Source organism: Salvelinus sp. IW2-2015, linkage group LG17 (assembly GCF_002910315.2).
Source record: "Salvelinus sp. IW2-2015 linkage group LG17, ASM291031v2, whole genome shotgun sequence".
Classification (NCBI taxonomy): Eukaryota; Metazoa; Chordata; class Actinopteri; order Salmoniformes; family Salmonidae; genus Salvelinus; species Salvelinus sp. IW2-2015.
The window spans coordinates 9,145,675-9,171,212 of record NC_036857.1 but is presented as its reverse complement, the minus strand read 5'-3'; the positions used below and the strand labels follow the sequence as shown (position 1 = coordinate 9,171,212).

Sequence of the window (25,538 nt, the reverse complement as noted above, 5' to 3'; positions counted from 1 at the left end):
GAAGCACGGTGGCTAAGGAAAACTCCCTAGAAAGGCCAAAACCTAGGAAGAAACCTAGAGAGGAACCAGGCTATGAGGGGTGGCCAGTCCTCTTCTGGCTGTGCCGGGTGGAGATTATAACAGAACTATGTCAAGATGTTCAAAATGTTCATAAGTGACAAGCATGGTCAAATAATAATCATGAATAATTTTCAGTTGGCTTTCATAGCCGATCATTAGAGTTGAAAATAGCAGGTCTGGACATGTGGCGGTTCCATACCGCAGGCAGAACAGTTGAAACTGGAATAGCAGCAAGGCCAGGTGGACTGGGGACAGCAAGGAGTCATCATGCCCGGTAGTCCTGACGTATGGTCCCAGGGCTCAGGTCCTCCGAGAGAGAGAAAGAAAGAGAGAAGGAGAGAATTAGAGAGAGCCAAGATTTTCAAAATGTTCATAAATGACAAGCATGGTCAAATAATAAATCAGGAATAAATATCAGTTGGCTTTTCATAGCGATCATTAAGAGTTGAAAACAGCAGGTCTGGACAGGTAGGGGTTCCATAACCGCAGCAGAACAGCTGAAACTGGAATAGCAGCAAGGCCAGCGGACTGGCGACAGCAAGGAGTCATCATGCCGGTTTGCCAGGTAGGGTTCCATAACCGCAGGCAGAAACAGCTGAAACTGGAATAGATCTGCCAGGAAACTGGAATAAATCTGCAGGAACAAGACTCAAAATGACCTATTGCAGTTGGTTGAACCGTTGTTGTGTTGTGTCCCCCCTGCAGACGGTGAGGTTGCCGCTGGCCAACCTGAAGAGTAAGTATGAGAACGAGAAGGCCATGGTGACGGAGACCATGATGAAGCTGAGGAATGAACTCAAGGCCCTGAAGGAGGACGCCGCCACCTTCTCCTCACTCAGGGCCATGTTTGCCACACGGTAAGAGGAATACGCTATCACACTTCTCTTGTTTAAAACACATTAGGAACACACTATCACACTCCTAGTTTAAAACTTACGTTAAAACCAAGTTATCTCGCTCCTTGGCCACACAGTAAGAGAGTAGTCAACGATGCCTCCAAGAACATATATTTACATATGCTCTCTCTTATATACAACGGTAACAGATTCATCTGTGCATCATGAGAGATCAGGCTTGAGACTTTATGTATTCTTTTGTTTGCCACACTACAAGACTCAAAATGGCCAGAACAAAGAACATTCTTTCTGAAACTCGTCAGTCTTATTCTTTTTTGAGAAATGAAGGCTGTTCCATGCAAGAAATTGCCAAGAAACTGAACATCTCGCACAACGCTGTGTTACTACAGCACAAACTGGCTCTAGCATAGAATAGACTGACTGAGGTTTCAGAAGAAAGTCATTTTTTCTGGCCATTTTGAGCCTGTATTGAACCCACAAATGCTGATGCTCCAGTACTCAACTTAGTCTAAAAGAAGGCCAGTTTTAATTGCTTCTTTAATCAGAACAACAGTTTTCAGCTGGTGCTAACATAATTGCAAAAAGTTTTCTATAAATCAAATAGCGCTTTTAAAGTGTTAAACTTGTATTAGCTAACACAACGTGCCATGGAACACAGGAGAGTGATGGTTGCTGATAATGGGCCTCTGTACGCCTATGTAGATATTTCCATTAAGAATGGTGTCATTTTCCAACTACAATAGTCATTTAACAACATTTAAAATGTTCCTACACTTGTCATTTCTGATCAATTTGATGTTTATTTCAATGGGCAAAAAATCTTTCTCTTTCCTTTCAAAACAAGGAAAACTCTCTATCTCTCTCTTTGTGTGTGTGTGGTGGGGGTTCTATGTTTTGGGTGGATGGGTGTGACAATGACTATGAGTATCGTTACACATGTGTACAGTATATTCATGTACTGCACATTATTGTGATACTTTTTTTGCTCTGATCTCCCCTCTTCTCCTGCAAACCTCCCTGGACCAGATGGCGACTCTGAGGCAGTCTCTTTCTGTCTTTAAGACTCCCCAGCTTACAGCAAAGCTCATGTCACGCTGTGCTGAAAGTAGAGGAGAGAGGAGAGGAGGGCTGCGCTATCCACAGAGAGTGTGTAGTCAGCACCCCTCATCTTTAAAGTAGGGTAATGCTATATCTTCACTACCAGTCCATTAGCTGGTGTTACTGAGAAACTCTATATAGCTGCAGTAGCTAATCGATTAGCATGGTGGAGAAAACTGTCTTCCTCTGTAAATATTTTGTTTCTGTTGTCATAACGATTTGGTGCAATGCAGGGCCAGATGGTCTGATGATACAGGTGTTAAACCACCCCTCTGAAGACATGAGAGGAATTCAGCTCTCACTGAGCACCTCAGAGGCAGCCATTTAGAAAATAACTGACATTGTGCTTAGAATAGCTAGAACCAGAGATACTGTATGTAATGACGAGATGGTCTTGTCTCCATCCTAACAATGTGAGTCGTTGTCCCAAAGGCAGGAAGGCAGGCGGTCTACTTATCGGTCTGCTTATCATTGTATTTTGACGTGGACCCTCTCGCTTCGCCTCTACCTCTCTGCTGGCACTGAACAATCAGGGGTTTCGAACCTAGTGGCCGTTAAGAGGTAGTGGCTATTAGTAGCAGAACGAGGGTGTTAGATACTGTATGATACAGAGGAAAAGGGCAGCACCAGAGAGGGGCATGTTAAATGTTTATTTCCCTGGTCTCCATCCTTGTCCTCCTATGCTGTTGTAAGAGACTGAAGATGCTGATAACACAACATAACTAAACCAAACATAACATAGCTCAGCTCTGCTCTGGGGGACTCATGAAATTGGCCCTTAGCCTCCCCCTCAGTCTTAACCTTGTGATTGTTTTTGTTATTCCCTATATAGTGCACTATAGGGAATAGGGAGCCTTTTCGGACGCGGCCTCAGTATGTTCAGGGCTGTGTTCAGCCTGGGTATTGGTGGTGGTGGTGTTCAGGGCTGTGTTCAACCTGGGTATTGGTGGTGTTGTGTTAGAGCTGTGTTCAGCCTGGGTATTGGTGGTGGTGTTAGGCTTGTTCCGCCTGGTATGGTGGTGGTTGTGTTAGAGCTGTGTTCAGCCTGGGTATTGGTGGTGGTGTTCAGGCTGTGTTCACCTGGGTATTGGTGGTGGTGGGTTCAGAGCTGTGTTCAGCCTGGGTAATTGGTGGGTGGTGTTCAGGGCTGTGTTCAGCCTGGATATTGGTGGTGGTGGTGTTCAGGGCTGTGTTCAGCCTGGGTATTGGTGTGTGGTGGTGTTCAGGGTGTGTTCAACCTGGTATTGGTGGTGGTGGTGTTCCAGAGCTGTGTTCAGCCTGGGTATTGTGGTGGTGGTGTTCAGAGCTGTTTCAGCCTGGGTATTGTGGTGGTGTTTCAGAGCTGTGTTCACCTGGGTATTGGTGGTGGTGGTGTAGAGTGTGTTCAGCCTGGGTAGTTGGTGGTGGGGTGTTCAGGGCTGTGGTTCAGCCTGGGTATTGGTGGTGGTGGTGTTCAGAGCTGTGTTAGCCTGGTATTGGGTGGTGTGTGTTCAGAGCTGTGTTCAGCCTGGGTATTGTGGTGTGGTGTTCAGAGCTGTGTTCACCGGGATTGGCGGTGGTGGTGTTCAGGCTGTGTTCAGCCTGGTATGTGGTGTGGTGTTCAGAGCTTGTGTTCAGCCTGGGTATTGGTGGTGGTGGTGTTCAGAGCGTGTTCAACTGGGTATTGGTGGTGGTGGTGTTCAGAGCTGTGTTAGCCTGGGTATGGTGGTGTTCAGAGCTGTGTTCAGCCTGGGTGGTGGTGGTGTTCAGAGCTGTGTTCAGCCTGGGTATTGGTGGTTTTGGTGTTCAGAGCTGTGTTCAGCCTGGGTATTGGTGGTGGTGGTGTTCAGAGCTGTGTTCAGCCTGGGTGGTGGTGGTGTTCAGAGCTGTGTTCAGCCTGGTATGTGTGGTGGTGGTGTCAGAGCTGTGTTCAGCCTGGGTATTGGTGGTGGTGGTGTTCAGAGCTGTGTTCAGCCTGGGTATTGGTGGTGTGGTGTTCAGGCTGTGTTCAGCCTGGGTATTGGTGGTGGTGTTCAGGGCTGTGTGTCAGCCTGGGTATTGGTGGTGGTGTTCAGGGCTGTGTTCAGCCTTGGTATTGGTGGTGGTGGTGTTCAGGGCGGTGTTCAGCCTGGGTATTGGTGGTGGTGTTCAGGGCGTGTTCATCCTGGGTATTGGGTGTGTGTTCAGGGCTGTGTTTAGCTGGGTATTGGGTGGTGTGTCAGGGCTGTGACATCTGGGTATTGGTGGTGGTGTTCAGGGCTGTGTACAGGTATTGGTGGTGGTGTTCAGGACTGTGTACATCCTGGTTATTGATGGTGTTCAGGACTGTGTACATCCTGGGATTGGTGGTGGTGTTCAGGACTGTGTACATCCTGGGTATTGTGGTGTTTCAGGGCTGTGTACATTCTGGGTATTGGTGGTGGTGGGTTCAGGGCTGTGTACATCCTGGGTATTGGTGGTGGTGGTGTTCAGGGCTGTGTACATCCTGGTATTGTGGTGGTGTTCAGGGCTGTGTACATCCTGGGTATTTGGTGTGGTGTTCAGACTGTGTACATCCTGGGTATTGGTGTGGTGGTGTTCAGGACTGTGTACATCCTGGGTATTGGTGGTGTGGTTCAGGGCTGTGTTCAGCCTGGGTATTGGTGGTTTTGAGGGCTGTGTACATCCTGGGTATTGGTGGTGTGTTCAGGACTGTGTACATCCTGGGTATTGGTGGTGGTGGTGTTCAGGACTGTGTTCAGCCTGGGTATTGGTGGTGGTGTTCAGGACTGTGTTCAGCCTGGGTATTGGTGGTGTGTTCAGGTGTGTACATCCTGTTATTGGTGGTGGTGTTCAGGGCTGTGTTCAACCTGGGTATTGGTGGTGGTGTTCAGGGCTGTGTTCAGCCTGGATATTGGTGGTGTTCAGGGCTGTGTTCAGCGTGATATTGTGGGTGGTGTGCAGGGCTGTGTACACCTGGTATTGGTGGTGGTGTTCAGGGCTGTGTTCAGCCTGGATATTGGTGGTGGTGCTCAGTCACTATACTGTCTGGGGCCTGCTAATTGGCCCTATAGAATGATGGTGGGGCAGGAGGAGAAGGGGTGGAGGCCTCTTGAGAAACTTTAAGAGGCAGATGGCCACGACTGACCCACGTTTCCCACACTCCCCCCTTTTCTTCCCTCCATCCCCTCATCCGTCCTCCATCTTCACAGCAACACATCCTAAGAGAGAGAGAGGATGGAGGGGTCTTTCATTTTGCTTCTCTACAGGACTTAATTTGAGTCTTTCTCATGAAATTGCATTTTTGACATACTCTGTCGAGTTAAAGTATTTTGGATTTCTGAGACTTTCAGTGGACTGCCTCAGTTTGGAGTGTGTGGCCTCAGAGTGAGGAGTTAGAGTGAACAGAGTGAGGGGGTTAGAGTGAACAGAGTGAGGGGGTAGAGTGAACAGAGTGAGGGGGTTAGAGTGAACAGATGAGGGGTAGAGTGAACAGAGTGGGGGTTAGAGTGAACAGAGTGAGGGAGTGGAGACTGAATAAATGTGCAAGTCTTTGTGAGACCCTTTTGTATAATGCAAGCTCCCAATGTGTGTGTGTTTGTGCGAGTGTGTGCGCGCTGTGGTATCAGTTTACAGTAAGACCCTGCTCTTACATTCCTAAGACATGTCTGGACATGCCTGCTCTCAGCAGACCTCAGCGCTATACACACAAGGCAAGACTAATGATCAGACCAGCACTACAGTTAAATCATACAAGCACACACTCTCATTCTATACTTAACAAAAATATAAACGGTACATGTAAGTGTAGAAAAAAGGAGAAGGGAGCGGTGCTAAATACTGTACACAATAGTAGGTCTTGGTAGACAGAGGTATTAGAGACATAAGGTGATTGGTAGACAGAGGTATTAAGGTACACTATAGTATTAGGACTGTTTAAAAGTAAGAGTAATATGAATAGTAGTTTTTGGTAGACAGAAGGTACTAAGGTACACAATAGATAGTTTGGTAGACAGAAGGTGTTAAGGTACACAATAGTAGGTTTTGGTAGACAGAAGGTATTAAGGTACACCAATAGTAGGTTTGGTAGACAGAAGGTATAAGGTACACAATAGTAGGTTTTGGTAGACAGAAGGTTAAGGTACACAATAGTAGGTTTTGTAGACAGAAGGTATAAGGTACACAATAGTAGGTTTTGGTAGACAGAAGGTTAAGGTACACAATAGTATGTTTTGGTAGACAGAGGTTTAAGGTACACAATAGTAGGTTTTGGTAGACAGAAGGTTTAAGGTACACAATAGTAGGTTTTGGTAGACAGAAGGTGCTAAGGTACACAATAGTAGTTTTGGTAGACAGAAGTGTTAAGGTACACAATAGTAGGTTTTGGTAGACAGAAGGTAAAGGTACCATAGTAGGTTTTGGTAGACAGAAGGTATAGTACACAATAGTAGGTTTTGGTAGACAGAAGGTGTAAGGTACACAATAGTAGGTTTTGGTAGACAGAAGGTCGAAGGTACACAATAGTAGGTTTTGGTAGACAGAAGTGCAAGGTACACAATAGTAGGTTTTGGTAGACAGAAGGTATTAAGGTACCACATAGTAGGTTTTGGTAGACAGAAGGTATTAAGGTACACAATAGTATGTTTTGGTAGACAGAAGGTTAAGGTACACAATAGTAGGTTTTGGTAGACAGAAGGTATTAAGGTACACAATAGTAGGTTTTGGTAGACAGAAGGTCTAAGGTACACATAGTAGGTTTTGGTAGACAGAGGTTTTAAGGTACACAATAGTAGGTTTTGGTAGACAGAAGGTATTAAGGTACACAATAGTAGGTTTTGGAGACAGAAGTTATAGGTACACAATAGTAGGTTTTGTAGACAGAGGTATTAAGGTACACAATAGTAGGTTTGGTAGACAGAGGTTTAAGGTACACAATAGTAGGTTTTGGTAGACAGAAGGTATAAGGTACACAATAGTAGGTTTGGTAGACAGAAGTTTAAGGTACACAATAGTAGGTTTTGGTAGACAGAGGTTATAAGGTACACAATAGTAGGTTTTGGTAGACAGAAGGTATTAAGGTACACAATAGTAGGTTTGGTAGACAGAAGGTATAAGGTACACAATAGTAGGTTTTGGTAGACAGAAGGTTAGGTACACAATAGTAGGTTTGGTAGACAGAAGGTATTAAGGTACACAATAGTAGGTTTTGGTAGACAGAAGGTATTAAGGTACACAATAGTAGGTTTTGGTAGACAGAAGGTACTAAGGTACACAATAGTAGGTTTTGGTAGACAGAAGGTACTAAGGTACACAATAGTAGGTTTGGTAGACAGAAGGTACTAGGTACACACATAGTAGGTTTTGGTAGACAGAAGGTACGGTACACATAGTAGGTTTTGGAGCAGAAGGTAATTAAGGTACACAATAGTAGGTTTTGGTAGACAGAAGGTACGGTACACAATAGTAGGTTTTGGTAGACAGAGGTGCTCTTTGGTAAAAGGGACAAATTGATCATCAAACAAAAAAGGAGGACCAAGGCACTCTTTATATAATGAAATAAAATGCCTTTATTTGTATGGCATGTTCTGCTACATGGCCTTCATAAGGGGGTACTCCCTGACGAAGGCCATGCAGCCGAAACGTGTTGCCGAAACGCGTCAGCATTTTTAATCTTTGTTTCCACTGAACATGCCATACGAATAAAGGCATTTTAATTAGCTACATGTAAAGTGTTGGTCCCATGTGTCATGATCTGAAATGAAAGATCCCCAACATTTTCCTTACATACAAAAAGCACATTTCTCTGAAATGTTGGGCACAAATTTGTTTACATCCCTGTTAGTGAGACTTTCTTCTTTGCCAAGATAATCCATCCACCTGACAGGTGTGTCATATCAAGAAGTTGATTAAACAGCATGATCATTACACAGCTGCACCTTGTACTGGGGACAATAAAAGGCCACTCTAAAATGTGCAGTTTTACAATGCCACAGATGTATCAATGCTGACCGCAGGAATGTCCACCAGAGCTGTTGCCGGAGGATTTAATGTTAATTTCTCTACAATAAGCCGCCTCCAATGTCATTTTTGAGAATTTGGGAGTACGTCCAACCGGACTCACAACCGCAGACCACGTGTAACTACGCCAGCCCAGGTCCTCCACATCCAGCTTCTTCACCTGCAGGATCGTCTGAGACCAGCCACCCGGACAGCTGATGAAACTCTGTCTCTGTGTCTCTGTCTGTAATAAAGCCCTTTTGTGGGGAAAAACTAATTCTGATTGGCTGGGCCTGGCTCCCCATTTGTGGGACCTGGCTCCCAAGTGGGTGGGCCTATGCCCACCCATGGCTGCGCCCCTGCCCCCCAAAAATCCATAGATTAGGCCCTAATTAATTTATTTCAATTGACTGATTTCCTTATATGATCTGTAACTCAGTAAAATATTTTAAATTATTGCATGTTGCGTTTATATTTTTTGTTCAGTATATCTTTGTCTTCCTCTGATTTCCATCTTGTTCTTAATTTCATTGTTGGTTATGTTATTCCTTCTTTCTATCCCCCCTTTTCTGTTCCCACATAGCCAGAGAACAGCTGAGGGGAGTGTGTTGGTCTGAGTACATAGTCCATGTGACAAACAAATGAGCTGTAGTGCTGTGTGCCTGCACCGCATTTGTCAGTATGTTTAGGGCATGTGCGCCTGTCTGTGTAGTCCATACCCTCCCTATGAACGCCTCGTCATATTTCATTCAGCGCATGTGTGTGGGTGTGGATATGAGTGAATTCCATGCACATGTGTATACTCTGTGCGCATATGTGTGTGTGCAGTGAGCCTGTGTGTGTGTTTTCGTTACCCCTGGCTTCTATAGATCATCTGAGACGTGGAGTCTCTGTTCCTCACTACTCTGAATGTGGAGACTGTTGTTCTACAAAGGGCCAGCCGCCCCCCAGACACCCAGGGCCATTGTGGCCCGCCACCCCTCTCTATCAGGCCAAGAAGGGCCCCATTGTAACTCCTCATCCCCAGAATGGAACCCTGTATTTTTTCCCGGGAAAACCCACGCCCTCTTACACCCTCTCCCCAGCATGGCTAGTCCATCTTAAAGGGCACTGCGTCTCCTGGGAGCCCCCCTCACCCCCATTCACCATCTCACACTGGGTCAAATTAAACTGCACTGATCCCTATTGTCTGGGTGTGTGTCCCACTGGGAATCAGACTGCAAGCCCACAAGGGGGGGGGGGGGCTGTGTTTGTGTATATGGGGGAAGAGAGGAGTGCCCATGTGCAATAACACAACACCTCAACGGGCCAATAGTGAGAGACTCAATAACAAAATGAGGTCTTATGTGAACAATAAGAAGAGGCTTTCAGGCATTGACTGGGGCAATGGTAAAAACTACAACAGACCTCAGCAACATGGTTGTCGTGTTGTCGTTTTATAGATTGTTATTGACACTTGGAATTGTAGAGGAAAACATTCCAATCCGGCAGATCGAACAGGCAGTGTTTTTTGTCGCATAGTTTACATTCAGAGTAACCTGGAATTCCTTTGATAGAATTCAGTGCCAGGGAGTGTTCTAATTGCAGGATGTGTGGAGACCTGCGTGCAGGATTGAGGGAGTGCTTTGAGATGCCATTTCTTTGGTGCCAATGTGAGTTAGGCTAAAGGACAGCTGGGGTGGAAGGTAGGACGCAGATATCTCTGCAGAGGTGTGGCTAACATCATTACTGGGGAATGTCAATGTCATCACAGATAGCTGTGTCAGCAGCATTGAAATGGGACCGAGAGAGAGAGAAAAGGGAGAGAAAAAAGTGACAGCAGGTAGCGAGAATAGAGGAGTTTGATAGAAGGCTAGAGAAAGGCAGGGGGAGGGAGAGAAGAGGAAATAAGAGAAAGGATGAAGGAAGGATGATAAATGAAGGAGGGGATGACAGAGAGATGATGGAGAGATGTAATATGAGGATGCAGGGAAAGGAGAGAGAGGGTAAAAGAGAAAATGGCATAATGAGTAATAATGAGAGAGGAGGGGTTGAGCAGATTAGAGACAGTGATATGAACCCCTGCCTCTACATTCCGGGCAGCATGACCTAGTTTTTCACACCTGCCTGGCTCTAACACACTCACATCCACACACACCAGATCACAACGGTATAGAAAGGGTAGAATTAGCATCACAGCACGAGATAGAAAGAGCGAGGGAGAGAAAGGCAAAAGAAGAGTAGTTCATATCTTGGGCTATTTCCCACTAATGTGAGAGATTGCATGTTATATTACATTGACGCTAGAGAAAAGGTGAAGACAGATTAATATAAAAGAAGCATCAGAGATAGCGAGAGGACAGTAAATCTAGGTCTGTGAGCTCAGAAGTACATTTGAAGTCGGAAGTTTACATACACCTTAGCCAAATACATTTAAATTCAGTTTTTCACAATTCCTGACATTTAATCCTAGTAAAAATTCCCTGTCTTAGGTCAGTTAGGATCACCACTTTATTTTAAGAATGTGAAATGACAGAATAATAAGAGAGAATTATTTATTTCAGCTTTTATTTCTTTCATCACATTCCCAGTGGGTCAGAAGTTTACATACACTCAATTAGTATTTGGTAGCATTGCCTTTTTAAATTGCTTAACTTGGGTCAAACGTTTCAGGTAGCCTTCCACAATAAGTTGGGTGAATTTTGGCCCATTCCTCCTGTCCGAGCTACTACAAGTGAGTCAGGTTTGTAGGCCTCCTTGCTCGCACATGCTTTTTCAGTTCTGCCCACAAATTTTCTATGGGATTGTGGTCAGGGCTTTGTGATGGCCACTCCAATACCTTGACTTTGTTGTCCTTAAGCCATTTTGCCACAACTTTGGAAGTATGCTTGGGGTCATTGTCCATTTGGAAGACCCATTTGCTACCAAGCTTTAACTTCCTGACTGATGTATTGAGATGTTGCTTCAATATATCCACATAATTGTTCTCCCTTATGATGCCATCTATTTTGTGAAGTGCACTAGTCCATCCTGCAGCAAAGCACCCCCACAACATGATGCTGCCACCCCTGTGATTTATTGTTGGGATGGTGTATTTCGGCTTGCAAGCCTCCCCCTTTATCCTCCAAACATAATGATGGTCATAATGACCAAACAGTTCTATTTTTGTTTCATCAGACCAGAGGACATTTCTACAATAAGTATGATCTTTGTCCCCATGTGCAGTTGCAAACCGTAGTCTGGCTTTTTTATGGCGGTTTTGGAGCAGTGGCTTCTTCCTTGCTGAGCGGTCTTTCAGGTTATGTCGATATAGGACTCGTTTTACTGTGGCTATAGATACTTTTGTACCGGTTTCCTCCAGCATCTTCACAAGGTCCTTTGCTGTTGTTCTGGGATTGATTTGCACTTTTCGCACCAAAGTACATTCATCTCTAGGAGACAGAATGCGTCTCCTTCCTGAGCGGTATGACGGCTGCGTGGTCCCATGGTGTTTATACATGCGTACTATTGTTTGTACAGATGAACGTGGTACCTTCAGGCGTTTGGAAATTGCTCCCAAGGATGAACCAGACTTGTGGAGGTCTACAATTGTTTTTCTGAGGTCTTGGCTGATTTCTTTTGATTTTCCCATGATGTCAAGCAAAGAGGCACTGAGTTTTAAGATAGGCCTTGAAATACATCCACAGGTACACCTCCAATTGACTCAAATGATGTAAATCAGAAGCTTCTAAAGCCATGACATCATTTTCTGGAATTTTCCAAGCTGTTTAAAGGCACAGTCAACTTAGTATATGTAAACTTCTGACCCATTGGAATTGTGATACAGTGAATTATAAGTGAAATAATCTGTCTGTAAACAATTGTTGGAAAAATTACTTGTGTCATGCACAAAGTAGATGTCCTAACCGACTTGCCAAAACTATAGTTTGTTAACAAGAAATTCATGGAGTGGTTGAAAAACGTGTTTTATTGACTCCAACCTAAGTGTATGTAAACTTACGACTTCAACTGTATCTCTTCCAGTCTTGCACCTCTCCATCCCTTGCACCTCTCTCGTTTTCTCCCTCTCCCTTCTTCTTCTCTCTCTCCCTTAGCCCACTCCTTAGGTGATGCAGGAGGGACATTTCCTCCTTTGTGCGTGATCTATTATTAATTAACTCACTCCGTGCTCAGACTCCTCATATTGTCATGCAGACAGACAAACTGAGGCACACGGTAGAGCTGCATTCAGAATGAATGTTAATCACAACCATAGAGTTTTTAGTCCTCATCAGCATAGACCACATGAAAACCGGGAACACATTCAAATGGGCTGTATGTTAGGCTAATAAACTCTGCATATATTACCATACTGTGTTTGGATATTAGCAGCACAAAGTGAGTCATGTGTAGCTGGGCCTTGAGATGAACAGTGTAGCGTTTGGTGGGGGGGGGGGGGGGGGGGGGGGCTGTGAATGTAAATACATCTCTACATTCTCTATTGTCTCAGTGAGGTCTTGTGGGGTGAAGGAGTTCCTGTTGTTCTTACAGGATGACGACAGTTTAGTTGCTTGGGGAGATGGAGAGATAGTCTGGTGAAATGACAGTGCCGTAGACTTCAAGGTTCTGGTAGACACCTAAGGGCTCTATCTGGTGGTGAAGACAGGCACTGGGGACGTAGTCAAAGGTCAAGGCGAATATAGGTCAATACGTGTTTCTTGCATTGGTATTCAGAGGCTCAAAGGGGAGTAAATCTTTCAGAAATGGCCACAGACAATATGAATAGTCTGAAATTGACTATATACTATATGTCTGTATGGTTCACTACCCACGGTAGTGAACCATACAGACAAAGTCCCTGCAACACTGTACCTTTGGCTGTTTACAGTGCAGGTTGCTACTGGCCACCTACTGGATGGCCAATGAAAATGTCACAATTGTCATCTCTGGTGTTCAAGTTCAAAGACTGGAATATCACTTACTTTGGAGACAAATACCTGATTCTAAATGTGATCTCTTCTCTCTCTTCTTGCAGTGCTGCTGGGAGTTTTTCGGAGTTTGAGTGTTTGGTGTGGATGGTTAATGCAATATTTGTTTTAGCGGTATCCACAGTTTTTTCAAAGTTAGGGTGAGAGGACAGAGTAAGTTTCCTGGGGTTTGGAAGGTGTGGTGTGCGCGATGGCTTCTCAGCCTAGCGCGGAGGAGACACTGTCGATACGGCATGGATTCAGGTGTGTTCCTGAGAATGGAGTTAAGGTGGAGGAGGTTCTGCTCGCGGTCGAGTATGTTTTGTACAGGTAGGAGCTGAATTTATACGTTCTGCTTCTAGAATGAACAAAGCTGTGGTTGTGTTCATGAAAAGAGCAAATTTGGTTGGTAGGCTAATTGAGTGGAATATTTGTAAGGGGTGTGTTGGTGCCAATTCACCTCTCATCCCCTTCGACAAGAGTGGTAGTTGCAAATTTGCCTCCGTTTATTACGGATGATCAAAATCAGGAAGAGCTGAGTCGTTTTGGTAAGTTTGCTAGCGGTTTTCGTGTCGGCAGTTTTCAGGCAGATGCCGTTAAGCATGTTGTTTCGTTCCGGAGGCAGTGTTCATGTTTCTGAATAACAATGAGCAACAGCTAAATGTGCATTTTAAGGTGAGGCATGGGAGGGCTCTATGCAAGGTTTGCCAGCACAGATAGTCTATGGTGTTTTGAGTGTAGGGATTTGGGGCATAAGAGATTTGCGTGCCACATAAAGGCCATAGACAAAGTGAGGGTACAAGCGCCAGTGGGGGAAATCGAGTCAACGTGCAGGGTTTAATGAGATGCAGACAGCAGAGGCTGGACCTAGTCATGCAGGGATGGTGGTGTAGATGAGGCTGGGCGTAGTCATGCAAGAGATGGTGGTGTAGATGAGGCTGGGCCTAGTCAGGCTAGAGATGGTGGGGTAGCTGAGGCTGGGTCTAGCCATGCTATGGATGTGTGGATAGCTGAGGCTGGGTCTAGTCAGGCTAGAGATGGTGGGTAGCTGAGGCTGGGTCTAGTCAGGCTAAAGATGGTGGGGAGCTGAGGCTGGGTCTAGTCAGGCTAGAGATGGTGGGGTAGCTGAGGCTGGTCTAGCCATGCTATGGATGGTGGATAGCTGAGGCTGGGTCTAGTCAGGCTAGAGATGGTGGGGTAGCTGAGGCTGGGTCTAGTCAGGCTAGAGATGGTGGGGTAGCTGAGGCTGGGTCTAGCCATGCTTATGGAGGGTGGGGATAGCTGAGGCTGGGTCTAGTCAGGCTAGAGATGGTGGGTAGCTGAGGCTGGGTCTAGGTCAGGGCTAGAGATGGTGGGGTAGCTGAGGCTGGTCTAGTCAGGCAAGATGATGGTGGGTAGCTGAGGCTGGGTCTAGTCAGGCTAGAGATGGTGGGGTAGCTGAGGCTGTGTCTAGTCAGGCTAGAGATGCTGGGGTAGCTGAGGCTGGGTCTAGTCAGGCTAGAGATGTGGGTAGCTGAGGCTGTGTCTAGTCAGGCTAGAGATGGTGGGTAGCGAGGCTGGGCCTAGTCATGCTATGGAGGGTGGTGTAGATGAGGCTGGGTCTATCAGGTTATGCTAATGGAGATGAGAGATAGTGGGGAGTGTAAGAGACTGAGGGGGAGGAGGAGGTGTCAAGCGGAAAAGAAAAAGGGTGTGGTCAAAGGCACCATGAAAACCTTTAGGACCTTGGTGCGGGGAGAATCCCTGACAAAAGGAGGAGGGCAGGTGGTCGGGATGGGAGATAGAGATGAGGAAAGTGAGTGTGAGGAAGAGGTGAGGAGTTTATTTTTTCAGACTTCAATTGGCCCGGACATGAAGCAGTCAACCAGAGGGGTCTAAGTACACGTTGAGAGAACTGACAAGGTTCCTGAATGAGACTAAGGAAAAAAGTTAATCTTGGAGCTTTTTTTTCTCGATCCTAGAAAGTTTGTAAGATCAGTACAAATGCTATGAGAAATGAGGGGCATGGTGTCCTCTACAAGAAACGGTTTAGGTTGAGGAAGTGGTGTCACAACAGTGTGTAAAGGGTTACTTTCAGACACTGTGTTAAATGTTTAATTTCTTTCTGACACTGGGGCTTTTGAGCTTTGGCTATTGGTCTAATTTCTCTGCTGGGCTTTCTCCCACTTCTTAGTGAGACATCTTGGGTAGGCTCGCTCATATAAATGGCGCCAGAGGATGCGGGAAGAGGAGTGTGTTGGGTGATATGTAAACTAAAAAAAGTACAGGTGTTGTTTCTGCAGGAGACGCATAGTGATGTGGTGAATGAAGTAGATTGGGGGCTCTGGTGGAAAGGGAGAAGGTGTGTTGAGCCATGGGAAAAATCTTAGTGAGGGGGTGCAGTCCTTTTTGCACGGGTCTGTCTGTAAAATTTGCTCCTCAAAGGAGGTGTGTAGAGGTAGTTGCTTGTTGTTTAAGCAGAATTACAACATGGGTTTTGTCTTTATAAAGTTGTATGCGCCTAACACAGGGAGAGAAAGAGGGGTTCTATTTGGGAGTCTTAGACAGGACTCTCTACAAGTAGCACCTGAGGAGACGCTGGTGATCGAGGTGACTGGAACTGTACAATGGATTTTACAAAAGACAGAAATGGGAAGAGCCTCATTCAGTGTCAGTGGGAGTTGTAAGGGACATCATTAAGCAGTTGACCTAGTGGATGTTGGAGAACTAAAATTCAAGCACAAGACAGTATTACATGGGTGAATGTTTTTGGGGCTAGGGTGGAGTGCAGCTCGACTTGATCGTTTTTACATGTCCAGGAATCAGAGCAATAGGCTGCTGGGCGCTACATTTCCCAGTGGGGTTTTTGGATCATCACATAACCATGGCTCGGCTGTCTATTCACCAGGCCCCGCTTGCATCCTATTGGAAGTTCAATGTAAAGCTTTTAACAGATGCCACTTTTTTGCTCAGGTTTCCAGACTTTTTGGGAAAGGTGGGGGCAGCGAAGAGAGGAGATGAGTCTACTGAGTCAATGGTGGGATGTGGGGAAAGTGCAAATCAGCTTTTCTGTCAACAGTACACGGCTCTCTCATCCTCAGAGCTAGGAGAGTATTGGAGGAACTAGAGCGGTGTATTAGTGAGATGGAGGTAGAGATGGTGGGCAAGGGAATGTAGGCCTCTCAGCGTAATTAAGCTCGAATTACGTAGGGACCTGGGCAGTTTTTTTCACGGTTAAAGCAAAGGGAGCACTTGTAAGAGTAGGTTCTCCATGCTCAAAGGAGATGGATGCACCCAGCTCCTTCTTCTTTTGGTTTGGAAAGACAAGAGCGGTGAAGCCAGGTATCATTGTCTACGGGTGTCTGATGGGCGGGTGACCTCTGTGGTGGGGGAGATGCACTAGCAGACTGTGAGTTTTATACTGAGTTGTATAGGGCAGAAGTGTGTGATCCTATGTGTGCTCAGGTCTTGTTCGCAGGACTCCCTAAGCTCTCTCTGGACAGAGGGATGAAATGGACATTCCTCTGTTGTCCCATGAACTGGCAGAGGCCGTAACCCAGATGGATCCCAGTGGAGTTTTATTTTAAAAAATTGGGGAATAATTGAACATGACTTCTTTTGCGTGTTGCGTGAATGCGCCGGGGTAGGAGAGTTGCCGATGAGCTGCCGTCGGGCGGCTCTGACTCTCCTGCCCAAAAAAGGAGACTTGTGTGAACTTAAGAACTGGAGGCCTGTGGCATTACTGTGGCGGACTACAAGATATTTGCCAAGGTCCTCTCTAACAGATTGAAGTCCCATTTGGACTCGATAGTACATAAGGACCAAACATATTGTGTACCGGGACGCTCCATCGTGGCAACTTGTTCTTAATCAGGGACATGTTGGACTTGTCGAGAGGTTCAAATGTGAACTTTGGACTGGTCTCTTTGATCAAAAGAAGGCTTTTGATAGAGTGGACCATGAGTATCTGTTTAATGTGATGTTTGGGTTTGGGAAGAGTTTTGTGACCTGTGTGAAGCTGTTGTATGCTGGGGGTCATGTATGGTTAAGGGGAGGGGGGCTCATAGGCCAGTCTGGGTGAGACGGGGCATTAGACAAGGATGCCCTCTATCTGGGCAGCTATATACACTAAGCCATTGAGCCTTTTCTAGGACTGCTACGCAGGAGACTGCAGGGAGTGTGCTGGACAGGCATGGATGTGGTGACAGGAATGCAGTGTCAGCATATGCAGATGATGTTTCTGTGATGGTCAGGGATGGTCAGGATATGAAGGCACTAGAGACTAGTCTGAAGGTGTACAAGGGAGCTTCTTCAGCTAAGGTGAACTGGGGCAAGAGCAAGAGCTCTATTATGTGGGGCATGGGGGGATAGGGCCTCTCCTCTGCTTCCAGGGGTTTGCAGTGGGGTTGTGAAGGGCTTAAAGTGTTGGGGGTGTACCGTGGGCTCGGAGAGTGGGTCAGGAAGAACTGAGAGGGGCTGTCACAGGCAGTGGTGTCAAGACTGGCCAGGTGGAGGTTGCTCCTGTCCCAAGTGTCATATAGAGGGAGGGTGCTGATAATCAACAACCTGGTGGCATCTTCCTGTGGCATAAACTGGCTGTCCTCAAACCCCCCCCCCCCAGTCTGCTTGCAGACCTGCAACGCAAGCTGGTGGACTTTTTCTGGTTGGTCCATCACTGGCTGAGGGCGGCAGTGTTGTACATGACCGTCACGAAGGAGACAGGGCCTGGTGGAACTGGAGAGCAGGATGGCTGCTTTCCGGCTAAAGCGGTGCAGAGACTGCTGTACATACTGATGTTGGCTGGAGGGAACCAGCATGCCGCGCTGCTGAGGAGAGCTGGCGGATTAGGGTTGGACCGGCAGCTGTTCCTCATGAAGCTGGAGAGGCTGAGTACAGCGGTCTCTTCAGATTTTTACTCTGCAGTGCTGAGTGCCTGGCAGCTGCTAAGGCCACACGAGAAGGGGGTGTGGAGCCTGGGCTGTGGGTGTGGGAGGAGCCTATCTTCCTCAACCTATCCATCCTTTGAGATCGGTTCAGTCGGCCACCCTGCAGAGGCAACTGATGGCAGCGGTTTACAAAGGCTGGGTGACCTGAGACTGCTGGGAGAGGAGGGGTGGAAAACCCCGGAAGTCTTGGCACAACAAACAGGAATAACGTCTCTTAGGCTGCTAGAGAGATTCCTGGAGGAGGTCCAGGAGGCACTGTCTGAGCCGGTAAGGGGGGTGTTTGAGCGGCCAAAGGGGGAGGGGCCACCAATGTTTTCGTCACTGCAGGTGACGGCAGAGACTGGAGACTGGCAAGGGGGTCTGGAGGACTTGTTAGATTTTAACATTCCGTGCCTGGGGGGGTGGGAGGTAAAGCCCTCTACAACCTCTGCGTTAAGGTTAGGAACATTAGGAGCCTTACAGGAGTGAAGGCACATCAGTGGCAGGGGGTATGTGGGGCGGAGAGTATGGTGGGTTTTAGATGGAGGGGGCTCTACAAACCCCCAGTACCAAAGAGGTCAGGGGACCTCCAGTGGAGGGTTCTTCATGSAGCCCTGGCCACTAACAGCTGGTTGGCACAGGTTGAACCGGGAGTCGGGCAGGGGTGTCCTTTCTGTGTAATGAAAGAAACTGTGATTCATGTGTTTTCTGTGTGCACCAGGTTAATGCCATTAATGTCTCTGTTGGAATGTCTCTGTGAGAGGTTGGGGGTGGTTTTATTGTTGGGATGTTTATAATGGGATACAGGTATTCGATTAAGGAGAAGGCCAAATGTGTTTTGTTGAATTGTCTGTTTGCTCAGGCGAAGTTTGCTATTTGGCTAACAAGGAGGAACAGGGTCAAAGGTGGGGGGATAACAGACCCTTTACTATTGTTTAATGGGATGGTTTCTGCACGCATTAGGGTTGAGTTTGAGTCCTACAGAATGATAAAAAGTGTGGAGATGTTTCAGGAGATATGGTGTGTTGGGGGGCTGTATAGCTGGGGAAGATGTATTGGATATACGGTTGTAGAAGTGGTAAGGTTTTTTGGTTATTGTGATGTTGTGATGTTGGTTTGTATCATGTGGTAGATGGAAAGGTGAGTATGGTACATGTATGCAGTACAGGATATATTTTGGTGTTTTATTTTTAAGGGGTGGTGAGTTTTTTTTAAAATGAAATGAGAAAGTTTCAGTAAAGAAAGACAAAAAGTCAAGTCTCTCTCTCTCTCTCTCTCTCTGTCTCTCTCTCTCTTCCCCTATCCATCTCTCCCTCCATCTGTCTCTCTCCTTATCTCTGTATCTCTCTCTCTCTCTCTCCTTCTCTCCTGTAGCTGTGATGAGTATGTGACTCAGCTGGATGAGATGCAGAGACAGCTGTCTGCGGCGGAGGATGAGAAGAAGACCCTGAACTCCCTGCTCCGTATGGCCATCCAGCAGAAGCTGGCCCTGACCCAGCGCCTAGAGGACCTGGAGTTTGACACCGAGCAGACCCGCCGCGGAGGCAAACCAAAAGCCAAAACCACTAACGGCAGAACCACTAACGGGCAGACCAACGCCGTCAACAACCCCCGCATAAGTCACGGCCTCACCTGTGCCGGGATCGGCCGCCCCAACGAGCCCAACGCCATGCCCAACTGCATCCGTGGAGGCCCTGTGGTCTTCTGCAGCGAGAAGTACAAGATCTACTGCGACTGAAGCGGCTGCGTTGTCAGCACGGGACTGCTGTGTACAGAGGGGAGGAGCCCGAGGCTCTCCCCTGCATTAATGTTAAAGAGCCCCACTATGCTCGCTTAGCTCCCTGCCTGCCCAGCCTGTAGCCTCATAGGGCCTGGTGTGTGTCTAACCTACAGTACATAAGTATGCCCATGGCCACGTATGGCCGCTCACGTCTGCTAGTGTAAACGCTTAGGGGAATGCAGATGTGTATGTAAAGTACAGTGTGCACTAGAAGTTTGGGACTGTTTTAGACATAATGTATGGCATGTGGATAGGGTCTCAACCGGCCGCCGGTGGGCTTCTGTGGATATTATGGGGTGCTGTACTTATGATGATGTAAAAGGTAGCAGCATTTGTGCTTAGTGTGTTCTGAACCCCCTGAGTGTGTTGCCTGGTAACTTTAATGCACTTAGGAGGTGGGGACTTGGGAAGAGGGTGTCACTTTAAGGGGTCATGTGACTGAAGTTGACATCCTCTCCTTGTGTTGCTCGTCTGTTGGCGTTGGTGCTCCTTCGATAAAGCCCCCCATTCTCCTCTCTCTCCTGGCCCCCCAGGACTGAGCCAGCCCAGCAACCCGCTGACCAATCAGGTCGCTCTTTAATGTTTACATAAACAAATGAAACAAAACAATATGCAAACTCCCCCTGCTGTTGCTTAGGGGAGTCCAGTGTGATTTGCTGGGTTTTCTAACTGAATTTCAAAACTCTCAAAGCGGGTTGGCTGATGATTAGTGATGTCGGAGGTGGGTGATAAAGGAGCACCTAAGACCACAGGTGTTTAATTTCAGGATTCATTCAGGCCAATCGCATGGCATTGCAGCTGAGAATGCTACTGAGCTTTTAACTGTTTTTCTATGTAAAAAGGTGTGTGGCACAGCACAAGCTATGTACTACAGGGCTCTACATTTTAACTAGAGCACTTATTTAACGTCTGCTGAAAGAAACGGAGGGCTATTCCATGTGACCCAGTATATGTCATATTGGTGTTCTTTCAGAGCCATGTTACTAGAGAACGAAAGCAAGACGAAACGATCTCTACACCTAAATTAAGTGCACTTCAGAATAGGTGCCTCAGGTTCTAACTTCTATTAGAAAAGGATATAATAACTGTGAACAGATACAATATAGTTTTGATTGATGGTGATTTTTGTAACATCAGTAAAGATCCTAAAAGAGCACAAAAATCAATGGCACTCAGATCCGGATCATAATTCTGCAAACAAAACCGACAACCCTCGGCAAAGTGCCTGTCGACCCAAACACTTGATATCAACTATATCTATCTATGGATGTAAAGCCCTGTCTTTGTGTCTGTCAGCCTAATGCTCATCTCTCCCTCTATCTTCTTTCCCTCTCTTTTTGGAGGCCCTTTTAAGCTCTCAAATGAACTATGTGTGGTTATGTGGCTGAAAACCCTGTCCTCCTCCTCATGTCTCTAACCTGTGTCTCGTCGCTTGGTTGTCATGACAACCCCTCTCTCTCTCTTTTAGATTGTCAGCAGCTTGCTTGCCCTGAAACGCCACTCTCCCTTTATGTGGGGGAAAAACTGAATATTATCAGGTAACGTCCTCACGCGTATGCGTGTTCTGAACCCTGCGTGCGTGTGCGTGTGCGTGTGTGCTCGTGTGTACGTGTGCGCGTGTGCGTGCGTGCGTGCGTGATATGTGAGTGATCTCAACTCCGGCACTGTGTAGGTATGTTGTTTTCTGAAAATATTGCAAATGGAGGGTAGTTCATTTCTGAGATGCTGTTTGTATGCAAGAGGACAAACCAATATACTGTCTTCATTATCCCCAAAAAAGCTTTAAACCTTGCAAGCTTGTGCCAGGCAGATTAAAAAATAAATAAATAAATGAATGTGGGGCTTGTGTTAGATAAATCCATGTTGTACATAACCACACATTGTTAGCTTTATGATGCTAAAAGCAGAGTTGATGCCAGGAAATCCTTGAAGATTAATCAAATTATGCTTTTTCTACCAGTAACATATAAAAAACTATATATTCTTAATGATATGATTGTAATCAGGTTAGAATCTTCTAGGATCCTCCTAGGCCCCCTCTCTCTGGAATAGAGAGGGAGAGCTTTCGTTCCTCCGAACGAGGGACATCCCCAACCCTGCTTGAGTTGAGTATGTGCTGTGCTGCCCTACGAGGCCTTTAGACACACAACACAGTATGGAGACTGTGTTCACATCAGACAAACACCTCCACTGAGTGAAAATCACTCTTCGGTTATTGTTCCACTTAAGTGACAGCGATAGATTCACTCTTTGTTTATATCAGTTTGCGCTGAGTGTAGAGACTAGGAGAGGACAGAGGAGTAATACTAGTGTTTAAACGATGCTGGTCATGAATTTGATACTGTGTTTGGAGACATGGGTTCCAGGGTTATTTGAGGGAGATGCTCTAAACCCTTGGTGATTCAAAAAAATGATTCCTGTTTTTATATGAGGTTTTTGTTTAACTACTTTGTCTCTAACTGTGGAATCTTACCAGTGGACATTGATTCAAATTAGTTGACCCTCTATCCCTCTTCCCTTGTTTCAGCTCTTTGGATTCACTGAACAATAGATAGATGTAATAATCCAGGATGTGATTGTGGCTAGAGAGACCCCCCCCCCAGTTCTCTTGGTCTAGTTTGAAATCAATGTCCGTTTATCTGATGTCATCAATAGAACTCCACCAGAATTAAGCTCCTCCTACCTCTGTCTGCAGGCTCTGCCCACATCAACGTTGAGTTCTCTCACACGCTCTTAATTAGATTTTTGATTGGTTGAGAGCCTGCATGCAACAAATTTAAAAAACATGCCCGTTCTCATTAACCTGCCTGCCATTTGGGAAAAGCCCTCCTATGACTGACCTGGTTCTGGGGTATGGTTTAAACTCTGGGGGGGTCTATGTTTTGGAGGTGTCAAAGGTCATAGTACTTGTGAGGTCATCGGCTTCTTGCACTTGCTTGTCTTTCTCAGGCAGTAGTGCTTTTACATCAGCTCCTCGAGAACATATTGACATGATGTTGATATGACAGAGTCTGCCTCAAGACAACTAACCCAGTTTGCACCTACCTGTAGTTAGTAGCTACTATAACTAACTGGGGCTTCGGCATTCATCTTTTTACTCTTTCTTATTTCGTGTTTTTGATTGGAATGGCATCATTACTGACCAAGTTAATGTCTAAATTGACCAATAAGGCACATTTTTATGATTTCTATGTTTCTTCATTTTGTAGTAATTTAATTGTGCCCGGATGAGGATCCTCCAACTCAGGATCCTCTAACACTGCCGACGTCACATTCAGTGTTCCTGAAAACAGCTAGCCCTAGAGGCCAAAATTGTAAAACCCGACCAAACAAAATCTCTCATATGAATATGAAATATTCCTCCAAGTTGCCCTTTAACTCACTATATAGCATGATCTATATGTCCTCTATGGCCTCTGTAACCTATATGACCTCTAACCTCTATGTCCTATGTGTGGGAATGAAAGGGTATTTCACATTTCCTAGTGCTGCTGCCGGAAGACGATGCTCACAAGTACAGTGAACTCTGCCCTCCTAGTAAAATGATGATCAGAGTTTGTGATTGTTTGAGTTATCCCTCCCATGAGAAGCCAGGGGAGTCGGGGTTTTCCTCAATGTAAATCAACAAACAGTTATGTCTGGTTTGATCTTTTTATTTTTTTATATATATATTTTCTTTAACCTGTGCACTTTTATTATAGGATTATAACTTTATATTATTAACCTAGGAAAGGTTTAGTGCTATGGTTTGTGAGTTATTTAGTCAAGTATACACATATATGAATAGGAATATATTTCCTCCTATATGTTGTCTCTTTGTATCATCCATAGAGACCATTTACTCTCCTAGAGCCACACCGCAAACCAGAGTCCTACTGTTAAGATTCTGAGAATTTATCCAACTGAATAAGCATCCTTTTATTGTTATGTCTCATCATATTATTATTATTATTATGCTGTTGGTTTGATTTTATGTTTGTTCTGCTGCCATGTTCTAAACAAAATCCAGGGTGAGCAAATTCTGGGGTTTTCATGTATTTATTATTCCTAGGAATAGTTCAAAGATAACGCGGAGAAACTTGACGACACTCTGATTCCAAAAATGGTAAGAAGTTCTTGGGGGAAGAAATGGAGTGACAAAATTATTTAGGTTTTTCCAGCTTCTTACCAGGGTGTTACACTGATAAGGGATCACTGGCTCACAGAATTCTCTGCAAGTGCAACGATTAAATTCCAAATTGGAATTGTTTCATTCTCTCTTTATTTATCGTGCCAAATCTTGGTACATCATTTAGGTTTGAAAAGAATCAAGAATCAGAAAGAAAGACAAGTCGTACATCAGTGAGAAAGGTATAGTTTGGGTCCGGGGCTTTCTGTCCTAGCGCTGCCCAGGATTTGTTTTGGGTCTGTTTTGTTCTTCGTTCTGACCAGTCGTGCCTTTCATTGTTTCAAGGGAGAATCGTAGTCTAGTATTTTTTGTTCGTTTTTTAGGTGAGGAGGTTTGGGTTTAAAACTACTTTGTGAGCACCAATAAATGCAAAGATGAGCCCTTTTTGCAGGGGTGAGATGATAGTTTTCAAATTAGCTCAATTCAATTGATATTGTGTTGAATTCTGCAGGTCAGTGATCCTAACAGAAAATTCAGGGGTATTGAGAATTTTTATTTTTATCAAACTGGGAACCAAAATAAATCCCTTTGGCCTCCTATTGAACAAAATGTTACAAACACCACTACTGTGTTTTGGGTAGATCAGTGTTCTATTGGAAACATCTAGGTGATCTCGAACTTTGTTTGGTTAAGGTAATGTGCTATCAATAGTATTGTTGGCAAATGTGCAGGGAGCGCATTTTGTCTTTTGTTTGTCCATTTTGAGTTTTTATCTTATTTTTTATTCTTGAAACTTGTTTTTATACATCTTATTAAAGTGTTGTGATTTCAGGAAACAGAAAACAGATTTTGCATCAACAAGCTTGAATTGTGCCATTATTGCCAATGCTTGTTTGTTGAGGCGTAAAAAGTTATCAATACGGTTGGGAAGCAAAAACAAAAGAAGAAAATAAAGTGCAATTTTTATGCTGTTTTACAAGGAAAATAAAAGTTTTCTGTTTACTGGATGCAATAGCACTGTGATAATACACTAGCTGTGTAACTTTATATTGTCATATTGTGTTTCAGTATTGATCCATATTGAGTTTGATACCTTTATATGAAATAACGACTTCATCTGTATGTTGGTATGTATTTGAATTGTTATGCAGTACGGTATTCTTCTCAATAATGTGCATTATGATTAGTGGCATATTCATTACAATTTAATGTCATATGCATGTTCATCAGTCATGGGAACCTTTACACAGAATCGAAAACAAACCTATAACTTTGAAGATGTTGAAAAAATTATGAAATAACTGAGTTTAGTCTAATGTAATACTGCTGAACTAATCCTATGAAGTGTTGTTTTCCTATAGAGAAGTGGTATGTCTGTGTAAAGGTAGTCATACTGGCTAAAATCAATAAATGTGACTAAAAAGACACGTTGTCCTGTGTGTATTTTCATTACTGTGTGAAGTCAGCAATGTTGTGCTGCTATTTTTATTGACTTGGCCAAAGCTTTTGATACAGTAGATCATTCCATTCTTGTCGACCGGCTAAGAATTATTGATGTCTCTGAGGGGTCTTTAGCCTGGTTTGCTAACTACCTCTCTCAACGAGTGCAGTGTATAAAGTCAGAACATCTGCTGTCTCAGCCACTGCCTGTCACCAAGTTTGTACCCCAAGGCTCGATCCTAGGCCCCACGCTCTTCTCAATTTACATCAACAATATAGCTCAGGCAATAGGAAGCTCTCTCATCCATTTATATACAGATGATACATCTGGGGCGGCAGGTAGCCTAGTGGTTAGAGCGTTGGGCCAGTAACCAAAAGGTTGCTAGATCGAATTCTGAGCTGACTAGGTAA

The 25,538-nt window shown here is 45.2% G+C and overlaps 1 protein-coding gene across 1 annotated transcript in view; it reads left to right on the top strand.

Moving 5' to 3' along the window:
* The window catches only part of LOC111977184 (protein bicaudal D homolog 2), a 103,126-nt gene extending 78,014 nt beyond the window's left edge, over positions 1-25,112 (top strand). Inside the window, exons 9-10 of the mRNA XM_070447841.1 lie at positions 766-917; positions 19,174-25,112. Of these exons, the coding sequence (XP_070303942.1) occupies positions 766-917; positions 19,174-19,537 (516 nt within the window). The 3' untranslated portion in view covers positions 19,538-25,112. The remainder of the gene's footprint in view (positions 1-765; positions 918-19,173) is intronic.
* Positions 25,113-25,538: the final 426 nt, after the last annotated feature.